Raw genomic sequence first — 13,974 nt, forward strand, 5'->3', positions numbered from 1 at the left:
TATAAGAAAGTGTCTTGTCATTACATACACAAGCAACATTTTGAAAATTGAGAAAAGAAAGCAAGAGATCAGAAAATTGAAATGCGAAATACAAGGAATACACATCACAAACAAATGTTTATTTGCGTTGCATATTTTGCACAACAAATTTAAAGTTAGTGAATTAATTTGGTGACGTCTCTTCTCAGGTGAGCCAATCATATGTGATACGCCTGCGCGCGCGGTCGCTTGCGTGTCATGTTGACAAACGCTAAAAACGGAGCTGGCAACATGTCCGCCACTGCTGCTGCTCAGCAAAACAATAACGAGGAGCCTAGCCTCAACGGTAAGTATCACCGACAACCTTTTCGAACAATCAAGAGTTTTGAATACATGTCCAACAAATGTGCTTGCTTTTCATGGTAAATGTTTATAACAAAATATCGCAAAAGTTGCCTCTAGGTTGGAATTTCTTCTGCTTCCACAGGGCGGGAGGAGCCCTTAATATTGTTAAAACGTCACCCTTATTGCTCCAATTGATTTACTTTTAATGTTTGAGTGACAGGATTTCAACCAACCATGGAAGGATACCACTAAACTAGTTTGTCTTGGTGCGGGCTTAATCCATATCAAAACATGTCTGAAAAGAAAATTATAAATGAAATGTGTCGAATCCGAACAAATTCCCTATTTTAAGTAATGTAATATGTTTACATAATTCTAGCTATTCATAAGCTTTTATGGTTTGAGTTGCACTTTGCATACATTCAGTGCATTGTCGATTTTCTGAATCCACACAAGGGTGAATGGAATGCTATAGAAATAGACTAGACAACGTTTTTGCAATATGAAACACACGTTTCTAGACGTTTGCATACTGCATGTCTACATATGTGCGTTTCATGCAGAGAACATTTGCATATATAATTATTTTTAAAAATCCCAGAGGTGGGACCAAGTCGCTATTATTCGAGTCACAAGCAAGTCACACATCGAGTTCCAATTAGAACGGGTCAAATACAAGTCGTGCATTCTAAGGGCAAGTCCAGTTGTCACAATTTTTATTTATTTATTCTCAAGTCAATAAAAAATGTGCTATACAGGCAATGAATTGTTCAACTACAAATGAAATAGGATTGTATTTGTCACATGTGCCGAATACAACCTTACAGTGAAATGCCTACTTACAAGCCCTTAACCAACAATGCAGTTTAAGAAAATATATATTTTTTTAATGAAACTATTAAGGAGCAACAATACAATAACAGTAGCGAGGCTATATACAGGGGGTTCCAGGACAGAGTCAATGTGCTGGGGCACCGGTTAGTTGAGGTAATATGTACATGTAGGTAGAGGTAAAGTGACTGCATCGATAATAAACAGAGAGTAGCAGCAGCGTAAAAATGTGGGGTGGGGACAATGCAAATAGTCCGGGTAGCCATTTGATTAACTGTTCAAGAGTCTTATGGCTTGGGGGTAGAAGCCTTTTTGACCTAGGGTGGCTGGAGTCCTTGGCAATTTTTGGGGGCCTTCCTCTGACCGCCTGGTATAGAGGTCCTGGGTGGCAGGAAGCTTGGCCCCAGTGATGTACTGGGCCGTTCACACTACCCTCTGTAGTGCCTTGCGGTTGGAGGCTGAGCAGTTGCCATACCAGGCGGTGATGCAACCAGTCAGGATGCTCTCGATGGTGCAGCTGTTTAACTTTTTGGAGGATCTGAGGAACCATGCCAAATCTTTTCAGTCTCCTGAGGGGGAATAGGCGTTGTCGTGCCCTTTTCACGACTGTCCTTGTCTATTTGAGACTACCATACAGCCATTTTCATTATTCTATCCTCAACACATTTTTGATTGTTGTTCATTTTTACAACAAATTCAAACGTGAGCTTCATAAGTAAATGCTCAATTTCAAGCAATTTTGACATAACAAAATACCAGTAGGCCTATGCTAGTACTTGTTGCTTGATGCCCCATTGCTGGTGAGTTTGCAAGGTAAACAGTTCATATTCTTGATCACCAAACAATTTTTGGATCTGCATATTCATTTATGGCAATCCTCTCTCCTTACAATTTGACGTTTACGCTGCACCCGGTCCTATTGCTGTAAAGTAAATCAGCAATCTGTTTGCTAGCGCAAGGATTTTCAAACTTTTTGAACTGCGACCCCCCCCCCCCCCCCCCCCCCACAAAGGCGTGGTTCAAAGCTTGCGCACAGGGTGAACACGCACGCACAATCACTGCACAAATGTAGCCTGTCATTACAGCCATAAATAGTGATGCATTTTCAAATCACAAGATTCAGAAATTAACAGCGTTTTACACCAGCATTTTGAGACAAGTCATTCAAGTAAGCAGTCAATATCAACTAGGGATATCATGTCACGTTGACCACGTTTAAATGCACACGTTATTCCAGATAGTAGCTCATATCCCGCTTAAGGTCTAATACTGGATAAGCTGTTTACATGCACCTTTTGATATCCCGCTCAAAGAGTATTCCCTCTAACCACAAATAAACAGAATATTCTTCATTTAAGTTCATATGGGTTAAATGGAATAATAACTGATATATGGACACTGACTGTCGGCCTATAACTTCTCACATGTAGTCTAATATTTTTTCTTGCAGTAAAATGATAAAATAAATGTTAATTTTGTCTCAGGAACAGGAGTGGAGAAATTTGATTTCTTTCAGCATCTCTTGAGAAAATGTGAATGTGTGTGTAATGTTATCTTTGACACTGTTCTGCAAGCAGACAATTTCAACCTTAAAATATGCACCCAGTACGAAACAGAAGTTTTATCAAATGTTTTTCTCAGCTTTTCATTTCCTTAAAACTGGTCAAACTGATGACATTTTGCACAAGACCAATCGTTCCACTGTTTTTTAAATGTTTTATTTAATTTAACCTTTATTTAGCAAGTCAATTACGAACAAATTGTTATTTACAATGATGGCCTAACCCGGCCAAACCCTCCCCTAACCCGTACGATGCTGGGCCAATTGTGCGCCGCTCTATGGGACTCCTGATCACGGCCGGTTGTGATATAGTCCGGTATCGAACCAGGGTCTGTAGTGATGCCTCTAGCACTGTGATGCAGTGCCTTAGACCGCTGCGCCACTCGGGAGCTCAAAAGTTATTGTTTTGGAGTTATTGCTTTTTCTCCCCGGTCCCGAAACGAAACAGACAACTTAACTGGTGTTAACTAGATTACTAATGCATTTATTCTATCGTTGTAAGACATTATTCTGGTAAGCACTACTTTATTTAGTCTTCTGGGGCAACAAGTTATGACAGAAGAGAAGCTGCATGTATCGAACTATAGTTGATAAACGTAAGTTCTTATAGCCTTTAGCCTTATCCTACTCCTCCTCTGGTGATGTAGTGGTTAACCCAGGCCCTGCAGCCCCCAGCACCACTCCCATTCCCCAGGCGCTCTCATTTGTTGACTTCTGTAACCGTAAAAGCCTTGGTTTCATGCATGTTAACATTAGAAGCCTCCTCCGTAAGTTTGTTTTATTCAATGCTTTAGCACACTCCACCAACCCTGATGTCCTAGCCTTGTCTGAATCCTGGCTTATGAAGGCCACCAAATATCCTGAAATTTCCATCCCCAACTACAACATTTTCCAACAAGATAGAACTGCCAAAGGGGGCGGAGTTGCAATCTACTGCAGAGAGAGCCTGCAGAGTTCAGTCATACTATCCAGGTCTGTGCCCAAACAATTCGAGCTTCTACTTTTAAAAATCCTCATTTCCAGAAAGAGGTCTCTCACCATTGCCGCTTGTTATAGACCCCCTTCAGCACCCAGCTGTGCCCTGGAAACCATATGTGAATTGATTTCCCCCCATCCATCTTCAGAGTTCGTACTGTTAGGTGACCTAAACTGGGATATGCTTAACACCCCGGCCGTCCTACAATCTAAGCTAGATGCCCTCAATCTCACAAATTGTTAAGGATCCTACCAGGTACAACCCTAAATCCGTAACCATGGGGACCTTCTTAGACATCATCCTGACCAACTTGCCCTCTAAATACACCTCTGCTATCTTCAACCAGGATCTCAGCGATCACTGCCTCATTGCCTGTATGCGTGATGGGTCCGCGGTCAAATGACCACACCTCATCACTGTCAAACGCTCCCTAAAACACTTCAGCGAGCAGGTTTTTCTAATCGACCTGGCCGGGGTATCCTGGAAGGATATTGACCTCATCCCGTCAGTAGAGGATGCCTAGTTTCTCTTTAAAAGTGCTTTCCTCGCCATCTTAAATAAGCATGCCCCATTCAAAAAAATGTAGACCTAAGAACAGATATAGCCCTTGGTTCACCCCAGACTTGACTGCCCTTGACCAGCAGAAAAACATCCTGTGGCGTTCTACATGAGCGTCGAATAGCTCCCGCGATATGCAACTTTTCAGGGAAGTCAGGAATCAATATATTCAGTCAGTTAGGAAAGCTAAGGCTGGCTTTTTCAAACAGAAATTTGAATCCTGTAGCTCTAATTCCAAAAAGTTTTGGTTCACTGTAAAGTCCATGGAGAATAAGAGCACCTCCTCCCAGCTGCCCACTGCACTGAGGCTAGGAAACACTGTCACCACCGATAAATCTACGATAATTGATAATTTCAATAAGCATTTTTCTATGGTTGGCCATGCTTTCCACCTGGCTACCCCTACTCCGGCCAACAGCTCAGCACCCTCTGCAGCAACTTGCCCAAGCCCCCCTTGCTTCTCCTTCACCCAAATCCAGAAAGATGATGTTCTGAAAGAGCTGCAAAATCTGGATCCCTACAAATCAGCTGGGCTAGATGATCTGGACCCTCTCTTTCTAAAATTATCCACCGAAATTGTTGCAACCCCTATTACTAGCCTGTTCAACCTCTCTTTCGTATCGTCTGAGATCCCCAAAGATTGGAAAGATGCCGCTGTCAAAGGGGGAGACACTAGACCCAAACTGTTATAGACCTATATCCATCCTGCCCTGCCTTTCTAAAATCTTCGAAAGCCAAGTTAACAATCAAATCAATGACCATTTCGAATCCCACCGTACCTTCTCCACTATGCAATCTGGTTTCCGAGCTGGTCATGGGTGCACCTCAGCCACGCTTAAGGTCCTAAACGATATCATAACCACCATCGATAAAAGACAGTACTGTGCAGCCGTCTTCATTGACCTGGCCAAGGCTTTCGATTGTGTTATTCACCGCATTCTTATCGGCAGACTCAATGGGCTTGATTTCTCAAATGACTGCCTCGCCTGGTTCACCAACTACTTTTCAGATAGAGTTCAGTGTGTCAAATCGGAGGGCCTGTTTTCCGGACCTCTGGCAGTCTCTATGGGGGTACCACAGGGTTCAATTCTCGGGCCGACTCTTTTCTCTGTATATATCAATGATGTTGCTCTTGCTGCTGGTGATTCTCTGATCCACCTCTATGCAGACGACACCATTCTGTATACTTCGGGCCCTTCTTTGGACACTGTGTTAACAAACCTCCAAACGAGCTTCAATGACATACAACATTCCTTCCGTGGCCTCCAACTGCTTTTAAATGCTAGTAAAACTAAATGCATGCTCTTCAACCGATTTCTGCCCGCACCCGCCTGCCCGACTAGCGTCACACCTCTGGATGGTTCTGACTTCGAATATGTGGATAACTACAAATACCTAGGTGTCTGGTTAGACTGTAAACTCTCCTTCCAGCCTCACATTAAGCATCTCCAATCCAAAATTAAATCTATAATTGGCTTCCTATTTCGCAACAAAGCCTCCTTCACTCATGCTGCCAAACACACCCTCGTAAAACGGACTATCCTACCGATCCTTTAATTCGGCGACATAATTTACAAAATAGCCTCCAACACTCCACTCAGCAAACTGGATGTAGGCTATCACATTGCCATCTGTTTTGTCACTAAAGCCCCATATACTACCTACCACTGCGACCTGTATGCTCTCGTTGGCTGGCCCTCGCTACATATTCTTCGCCAAACCCACTGGCTCCAGGTCATCTATAGGTCTTTGCTAGGTAAAGCCCCGCCTTATCTCAGCTCACTGGTCACCATAGCAATACCCACCCGTAGCACGCGCTCCAGCAGGTATATTTCACTGGTCATCCCCAAAGCCAACACTTCCTTTGGCCGCCTTTCTTTCCAGGTCTCTGCTGCCAATGACTGGAACGTATTGCAAAAGTCTCTGAAGCTGGAGTCTTATATCCCCCTCTCTAACTTTAAGCATCAGCTCTCAGAGCAGCTTACCGATCACTGTACCTGTAGACAGCCGATCTGTAAATAGCAGACCCACCTACCTCATCCCCATATTGTTATTTATACTCATGCTCTTTTGCACCCAAGTATCTCTACTTGCACATCACCATCTGCACATCTATCACTCCAGTGTTAATGCTAAATTGTAATTATTTTGCCTCTATGGCCTATTTATTGCCTTTCCTCCCTACTCTTCTACATTTGCACACACTGTGCATAGAGTTTTCTATTGTGTTATTGACTGTACGTTTTATATATTTGTATCTCTGTTGTTTATGTTGCACTGCTTTGCTTTATCTTGGCATGGTCGCAGTTGTAAATGAAAACTTGTTCTCAACTGGCCTACCTGGTTGAATAAAGGTGAAATAAAATGTAAAAAATTATCAGAAACTTGTCTAAATTAGGGGTGAATGTAGCAATTATGCTATGCAGTCCAGTACGGAGTTTCAGCAAAGTGAATTATGGTGGATTGAACTGCACAGGTAGGTAGACCACTTCAAAAAGTAATTTGTTTGACAGTCAGATGAAAACATCACACAACACCCATAATATGCAAAACTCAGCCTGCGCAGACCGTGTAAAGCAACAGTAAACATGTTAAAATGTTCACATGCCACAGTATCCCATCTAAGATCAACATATCCCAGGCATCTTATCCGGGTTTCTCATAACCGGGGTACAAGCTTTTCGATTTATTTTAACAGTGATATGATGTTTACATGTGTCAACTCAGAAGCAGAATACTTGAGATCCCGAGTAATAACGGGATATTGGTTTGCATGTAAACATGGTCATTGTCACTTCTCTGGAGTCCAGAGCAAGCTGGATCATACCTGTATGAAGCGGATGTTGCAGGATTGAATGGAATGCATGATCTGTCTTTAGCCTTTTTTCTTCCTCACAAGTATCTTAATTAGTTTGCCAGAATTATACATCTTCATCTCATAAGAATTTGAAGGGTGTGTGATGTTACAGCTATCTTTAGAAAATATAACCAGTACTACCACTGAGGTATATAATTAACCCACCCAAACTAGGCCTATCTGAAATATGAACATGATCAATGAAATCACCAACATATTGTTGTGACAAAGATGATGTGTCTGTAGGAGATTGCTAAATGGTACTTAATATGGATTAATGTAGGGAGGCTACATTAATGGCAGGCAAAACCGGAGAAAATTAAACAAGTGCTTTCTGGTCACTAATCTGAATATGTGTGCGCGCCAATGCTGATATTTGGTCAACAGTCAAGATGTGCAACTTTTTGGTTCTGAAGCACAGATTAGATGATTTTGAAACAAGAATTTGGTGCATTTCCGTAGACCTATGTTAGTGACCAGGTTGAATAAGCGAAGGTATAAATATAAAATACAAATGGTAGGCTACACTCGCAACCCATCCAAAACCTTTTCACTGAGCTAGCTCACCCGATCTGTGTTGACAGATAGTTTGCTGGTACAATTAGAGGGCCAAGTGTGCGTTTCACAATTTTTTTTCGCAAGTGCGATATTGTCTCTGGCTGTGTGGAGAGTAATTCACAGAGAGTCTGTGCCACAAAGTAAGTGACAAAACATTATAAAAACCTGGCCAGATAAGTCTCCAGTCAAATAAGAGTCCCGAGCGTTAAGGCTCCAAGTCATTTTATTTTTTATCATGTTGAGTCTCAAGTCATCAAATTTGTGACTCAAGTCCAAGTCATGCGACTCGAGTCCACACCTCTGTCTAAGCCAATCAATTGCCCATAATACTCAGTGATAGGCTACTGAGTGTCATCATACCATATCCTTACAAGGCTTTCTCATAATAAGATTGAGACATTGAGCAGCCTACCTAGTATCAATCTAATCAGTAATAAAAATAATGTTTTTTTTCTTTTTCAGTAGGGGTGGTAAATCTGTTTGGGTAGGAACTGTCAAAAGTAAACCTTGCAGATAACGCAATAGGTATATTGCCTACTTCCACCCCCAATGACCGCTACTGTATGCTGAACAGTCTCAATATTCACATGACCATCAGAGGCAGTTTCTAAACTGCCCACACAGTCCACGTTGGAGGAAAAAGCACAAGATTAAGATGGTATAGGTTTGTATTATCTGTGTCCTTGTATAGTACTTTCTGTTCCTTTTTGTCCTTTTTATACAGTATGGAGATGCAGAGTGAGTTTCTGGTAGAATGCACAGGGAAAGTCCTAGAAGAGGTTTAGTTAGTTGAATGTTGCACAGGCGTAACTGGCTAAATATTCAGGCCCTGGATTTGATGGCCCTGGATTCGATGCTTAGCTTGATTGCAGAGATTGCATAACTCCCCTCCATCCCTCCTACCCGTGCATGGGAGCAGTTTGGATTCCATTCAGGCAGCCTGCTGTTAGAGGCAGTAGCACTATCATTATGAAATGTAGGCTATCATCTGGATAGTGTGTTTATTTATAGAGAAGCAATCAAATGAAGCAAAATGATGAATAAGAGGCATACTATTTCAGATAATGATGCATGGACATAACATCTCTATGCTATGTCTATGTTTTATAGAATATGCACATTATGTAAGGACCTAGATTGGAAATGGAACCACATAACCTCACTGACACAGTGGCATTCAGGCCACCCCTACTAACCTTGTCCCCAGGCTCAAATTAGAGAGTGAGCTGGCTGGTGGATGAGATTACCCCATTACAAGTCCAATTGATGTCCCCAAGAGAGGAAGTCAGGAATGTTTTGCTTAATAGGCGTGGGTGCTTGTTATGACTGTGAGCAAAGACTGAGAGCATGCTTTGTTCAAGTTGCGGCTTAAAGCAGGCTAGACTTTGAGTCCAGGGCCGTTTTCTAAACTGAACTCTGCTGAAGTCTGCTATACTATATATACAAAAGTATGTGGTCACCCTTTCAAATAAGTGGATTTGGCTCTTTCAGCCACAGCTGTTGCATGGCATACAGCCATGCAATCTCCATAGACAAACATTGGCAGTACAATGGCTTTACTGAAGAGCTCAGTCAACGTGGCACATCTGCCACCTTTCCAACAAGTCAGTTCGTCAGATTTCTGCCCTGCTAGAGCTTCCCCCGGTCAACTGTGAGTGCCGTTATTGTGAAGTTGAATTATCTAGGAGCAACAACGGCTTACTCGCGAAGTGGTAGCCCACACAAGCTCACAGCTGGACCACTGAGTGCTGAAGCGCATAAAAATCGCCTGTCCTTGGTTGCAACACTCACTACCGAGTTCCAAACTGCCTCTGGAAGCAACGTCAGCACAATAACTGTTCGTCGGGAGCTTCATGAAATGGGTTTCCGTGGCCAGGCAGCCGCAAACAAGCCTAAGATCACCATGTGCAATGCCAAGCGTCGGCTGGAGTGGTGTAAAGCTTGCCGCCATTGGACTCTGGAGCAGTGGAAACACGTTCTCTGGAATGATGAATCACGCTTCACCATCTGGTAGTCCAAAAGGATGAATCTGGGTTTGGCGGATGACAGGAGAACGCTACCTGTCCGAATGCATAGTGCCAACTGTAAAGTTTGGCGAATGCCCTTTCCTGTTTCAGCATGACAATGCCCCTGTGCACAAAGTGAGGTCCATACAGAAATGGTTTGTCGAGATCGGTGTGGAAGAACTTGACTGGCCTGCCCAGAGCCCTGACCTCAATCCCATCAAACACCTTTGGGAGGAATTGGAATGCTGACTATGAGCCAGGCCTAATCGCCCAACATCAGTGCCCGACTTTACTAATGCTCTTGTGGCTGAATGGAAGCAAGTCCGTGCAGCAATGTTCCAACATCTAGTGGAAAGCTTTCCCAGAATAGCGGAGGCTGTTATAGCAGCAACGGGGGGACCAACTCCATATTAATGCCCATGATTTTGGAATGAGATGTTTGAGCAGGTGTCCACATACTTTTGGTCATGTAATGTATGTTTGTTTTTGTTAATGAAGGCAATCATTTCAGTAACATGCACATGCAACCTTAGGTGTACAAAGATCCTCTACTGGTGTCCTTGACATCTAAAACCCATGCATGCATGTCTATTTTTTGTTTTACAAAATGATTCTGCTTTCATGCATATGGAGTTAGGCCTAATCCTAGGCAGCATAGGGTGGGATCCACTGACTCTCCTGTTAGCATGCACTGCTGTATGTTCCATACAGTGACTTCATTACACATACTGTGAGTGGCTGAGACCAACAAGGCCAGACAAAGCACAGACGTGTCTCATGCATCTGAGATAAAAGGTCCTAAATGGTAGAAGAGATGCATTCCTCTGCCAGGTCTCTCTGCTGTAGACCAAGATGAAATGTAAATGTCTGGATCTCTCTTCGGGCTCAGTGAGTCGTTTTGTGTCATGAGGATTTCTCTCTTTGTTGAATTTGTAGCTAATTGCAAGCACTTACAGCAGCTATTTTGTATTTTCCCAAGTACCACTGCCTTCATTCTCCAGCTTGCTCATTTGAATTACAATAGTAGCTGCAAGTTCTCTTCTCAAAATGCAATGTTTTTTTGGTGACAGTGCAGTAAGCCATGCATCGAATTTGAGAACTTGTCACTGCATCTTTACCATTAGACTTATGTCACTAACATTTTTACTAATACACATACTTCCTCTAAACCCCACTGCCATCTTTATGTTTTCAGGGTCATGGGTGGAGCTGGAGATGAATGGAAACAACAGGAACCAGGCCCTGCTGCCAAACTCCACCACACCCTCTCCTGCCCCGGGGAACGGGAATGAGGGGGAGAGTCAGACCCCTCAGGCCCTGGAGGTGGGGCCAGAGGAGGTGGAGGAGAGTCTGACAGTGGCGTTGGAGCATGTGCCCTCATCCTCCTCTATCCACAATGGAGACATGGAGAAGATCCTGCTGGATGCCCAGCACGAGTCCAGCCAGAGCAGCTCCTCCTGCGACAGGTAAGGGAGTGTCATGTTTTTAGTGTACTCCCTAAACTCTGTCCTCCATGTTGGGGTGTTTGTATAATTTGTGTATTTATTTCCTCCTGTGTTGCACCTCAGTCCTCACAGACCTCCCAGTCCATATCAGGATGACGGCCAAATCACCTTTGATGTGGAGATGTCCAGTCGGAGAGGGAGCCAGGTACAACAACCCGGCCTGCCCTCATGTCTCTCTTCCTCCATCCATGCCCCTGTCTACACTGTTACACTATAGGCCTACAGTACCTCTCTGTTCACATGTGCTCTCTCTCTCCCCCCCATCTGCAGTTAGAGGAGGAAGGTCCAGAGAAAAACAGAGAAGAGGATATCCTGATGAACAAGGTTGCAGATTGGTCCAGTCGGCCTGAAAACGTTCCACCCAAGTAAGGAGACACACTGCACACTCTAACACAGGGTTGGGAAAACTATGATCCGGCTCGCGAGCCCATTCAATCCAGCCGGAGGGAGATTTAAGTATAAAGATAGAAAATGTTGAAATTATAATGGCCCTATATATATTTTTTTTTAGATATCTGCTGTTTTTCTTCCCCAGCAAAAAACTGCGGCCCTTTCAAAATCCCTATGTGGCATTCGAGCCTTTAAAGTTTTCCCACCCGTGCTCTAACACAAAACTGCTAGCCTAAATCATAGCAAAAATAGACAACTTAGTAAATTCCATATCTGCCCAGGCAGACCATGAAGGTGTATAATGCAAATGGCAATTTTCTGTGGGATAACAATGCAATTTGATTCAAAATGGTGAACATGTTCAGTGATTTATATATTATTTTTTTTTGTAGGGAGTTCCACTTCCGTCACCCCAGACGCTCAGTATCCCTAAGCATGAGAAATAGTGGAGCCATGAAGAAAGGGGGAATCTTCTCTGCTGACTTCCTCAAAGTCTTCATCCCTTCCTTACTCCTATCTCACATTCTTGCCCTCGGCATTGGGTGAGTGACTGTTCCATCTTACACAACTAGCAAATCAAATGGATATATGTGAGTATTTGTAGATTGTCTGCTGTTGAATCATTGTCATTAGTGCTGAGCGATTAGTGCTTTTTTGTGATCTGTTCGATTTATACGTTTTTTGATTTTGCTCTAACACAATAAAACAATTAAGTCTCATGATGGTAGTGACTGCCCATTATTACTTATTAACCATAATTTTTCACATTACTTTAGTTGTGTATTACATTAGTTTTATTTGATTACTTTATTCTATAATTTCAAGTTCTCATTTCTCTAGAGCTGCTGCATATGCTGTCTGACAAAATCACTATTTTGTATTTCTTAAATAAGGCGTACTTTTATGACTGCTGAATACCAAACTATCAATCACTTAGATCATATCTTTTCAGGTAGACATACCTTTGCAAAGCAACAGCTGCTCTCTGTATCCCCTCACGATCGCGCATTCTTCTGCCTCTTCCGTCTCTTCCGTAGCAGGCATAAGAGACTGGACAAGGTAGATAGATTCGCAATGGATTATGGTCATTGTAGTTGACTACCATATTTTTGCACTAAACTATGTAGAATATTGGCCTGTTGGAAACTACAACTCCCTACTACATCACACAGTTCAGGCTGGGTCTGATTTATCTTTAGAGAAAATGTTCAATGTGCGCATTGAGCTCACAGAAGGAAAAACTGAATGAAATGAACCATTGTCGCTTAATTAGCTGTTTTAAAAACAACAAAAAAACAACAATGTCAGTTAAGCGCTCAGCATTGTCATGCTGTACTTATTGTCTCTTTAGGGTCTACATTGGGAAGAGACTCCCCACGCCTTCCACCAGCTCTTTCTAAACCCAAAGTGAAGCAGAGCCTGGAAGTCACATCAAAATTATCCTGTTGACTAGTTGTTACAATGTCTTCATGTGCTTAAATGCCCTCTTTTCCTCTGCATCCATTGTATGCCTAGCTATCTCCTTTCAACCGTTTTCCCCCCCCCTTTAGTTATTTGTACCACTTTATCTGACAATGACTTACCCAAGTTTTTGATGTAGCGTGCTTTTGGAGTGTTCATAATTCATAAATGACTGGGAACCTTTTACTTTTTGACACAGATTGGCTTTGAACAGTAATGACCACTAGCAGCACATAATAGTTAACAGCACCTGCCTGAATCTGAGTGTTGTACTTCTGGACAAAATTATTCTTCAAAAGCTGTTGATACTGTACTGCACAAACACTGTGACTGGTATTGGATGGCACAGGGTTTGGGAATCTCTCATAGATTTCTATACAGATTCCTTGGCTTAGATCGAGAGAGAGTGCTTTGAGAAATCAAGAATTCCTCTACTGCTCCTACTACTCCAAGTCAGTTAATTTCATGGTGACTTTTACCTGAACCAAAATAAGCTACATATCTACAGTACGTCTTTCAATTGGCATTGAGCATTGCAGTGACTGTGAATCAAGTGGTTTGTTGTTCAGATTTGTTATTTTATTACATGTTTTGGAATAATATTCAGCCCAGACTTATCAATTCAGGAGAAGTTTGCTTGTATTCCAGCCTACTCTAGTTATACCTTATTTTTGTCATTTAGTAGCCCCAAATAATTGAAGGTGGTCTCTTGGTGAAAGGGTGTGAATAGTGATGCTAGTAGCTACTGCAGGTTTCCATTGATTAACAGGAAAACATCCCAGTAGATAGATGCAGAAAGAATAGTACATCTAAATGCTCTGCAGTACAGGGTAAAGGAAAGTTTGAATGAAGACTTTTTATGTACAATAGTTGATACAAATATACACAACCTGCCTGCTGTTCAACAACTCAAATGTGTCAATGCCACACATTCTTCCTTTCGTTTG

The 13,974-nt window shown here is 42.5% G+C and overlaps 1 protein-coding gene across 2 annotated transcripts; it reads left to right on the forward strand.

Annotated features, from left to right (window-relative positions):
- Window positions 1-210: 210 nt before the first annotated feature.
- LOC106585557 (BCL2/adenovirus E1B 19 kDa protein-interacting protein 3-like) lies at window positions 211-13,722 on the forward strand. 2 transcript variants are annotated; one of them, XM_014171907.3, is made up of 6 exons: window positions 211-325; window positions 10,867-11,137; window positions 11,240-11,321; window positions 11,447-11,541; window positions 11,959-12,108; window positions 12,918-13,722. In XM_014171907.3, the coding sequence occupies exons 1-6, from the start codon at window positions 238-240 to the stop codon at window positions 12,964-12,966; spliced, it is 735 nt and encodes a 244-aa protein (XP_014027382.1). In that variant the 5' UTR covers window positions 211-237; the 3' UTR covers window positions 12,967-13,722. The 2 variants fall into 2 exon arrangements, with proteins under 2 accessions (XP_014027382.1, XP_045562770.1); XM_045706814.2 differs by lacking the exon at window positions 211-325 and adding an exon at window positions 8,157-8,329.
- The last annotated feature ends 252 nt before the right edge of the window (window positions 13,723-13,974 follow it).

The sequence above is a fragment of the Salmo salar genome, chromosome 24, assembly GCF_965601325.2.
Source record: "Salmo salar chromosome 24, fSalSal1, whole genome shotgun sequence".
Lineage (NCBI taxonomy): Eukaryota > Metazoa > Chordata > Actinopteri > Salmoniformes > Salmonidae > Salmo > Salmo salar.

Excerpts from the sequence above, each read along its gene's own strand:
- LOC106585557 (XM_014171907.3), top strand. The coding sequence starts at position 238 with ATGTTGACAAACGCTAAAAACGGAGCTGGCAACATGTCCGCCACTGCT. Across the intron at positions 11,138-11,239 it reads AGCAGCTCCTCCTGCGACAG|TCCTCACAGACCTCCCAGTC; the intron begins GTAAGGGAGTGT and ends GTTGCACCTCAG. Across the intron at positions 12,109-12,917 it reads ATTCTTGCCCTCGGCATTGG|GGTCTACATTGGGAAGAGAC; the intron begins GTGAGTGACTGT and ends TTGTCTCTTTAG.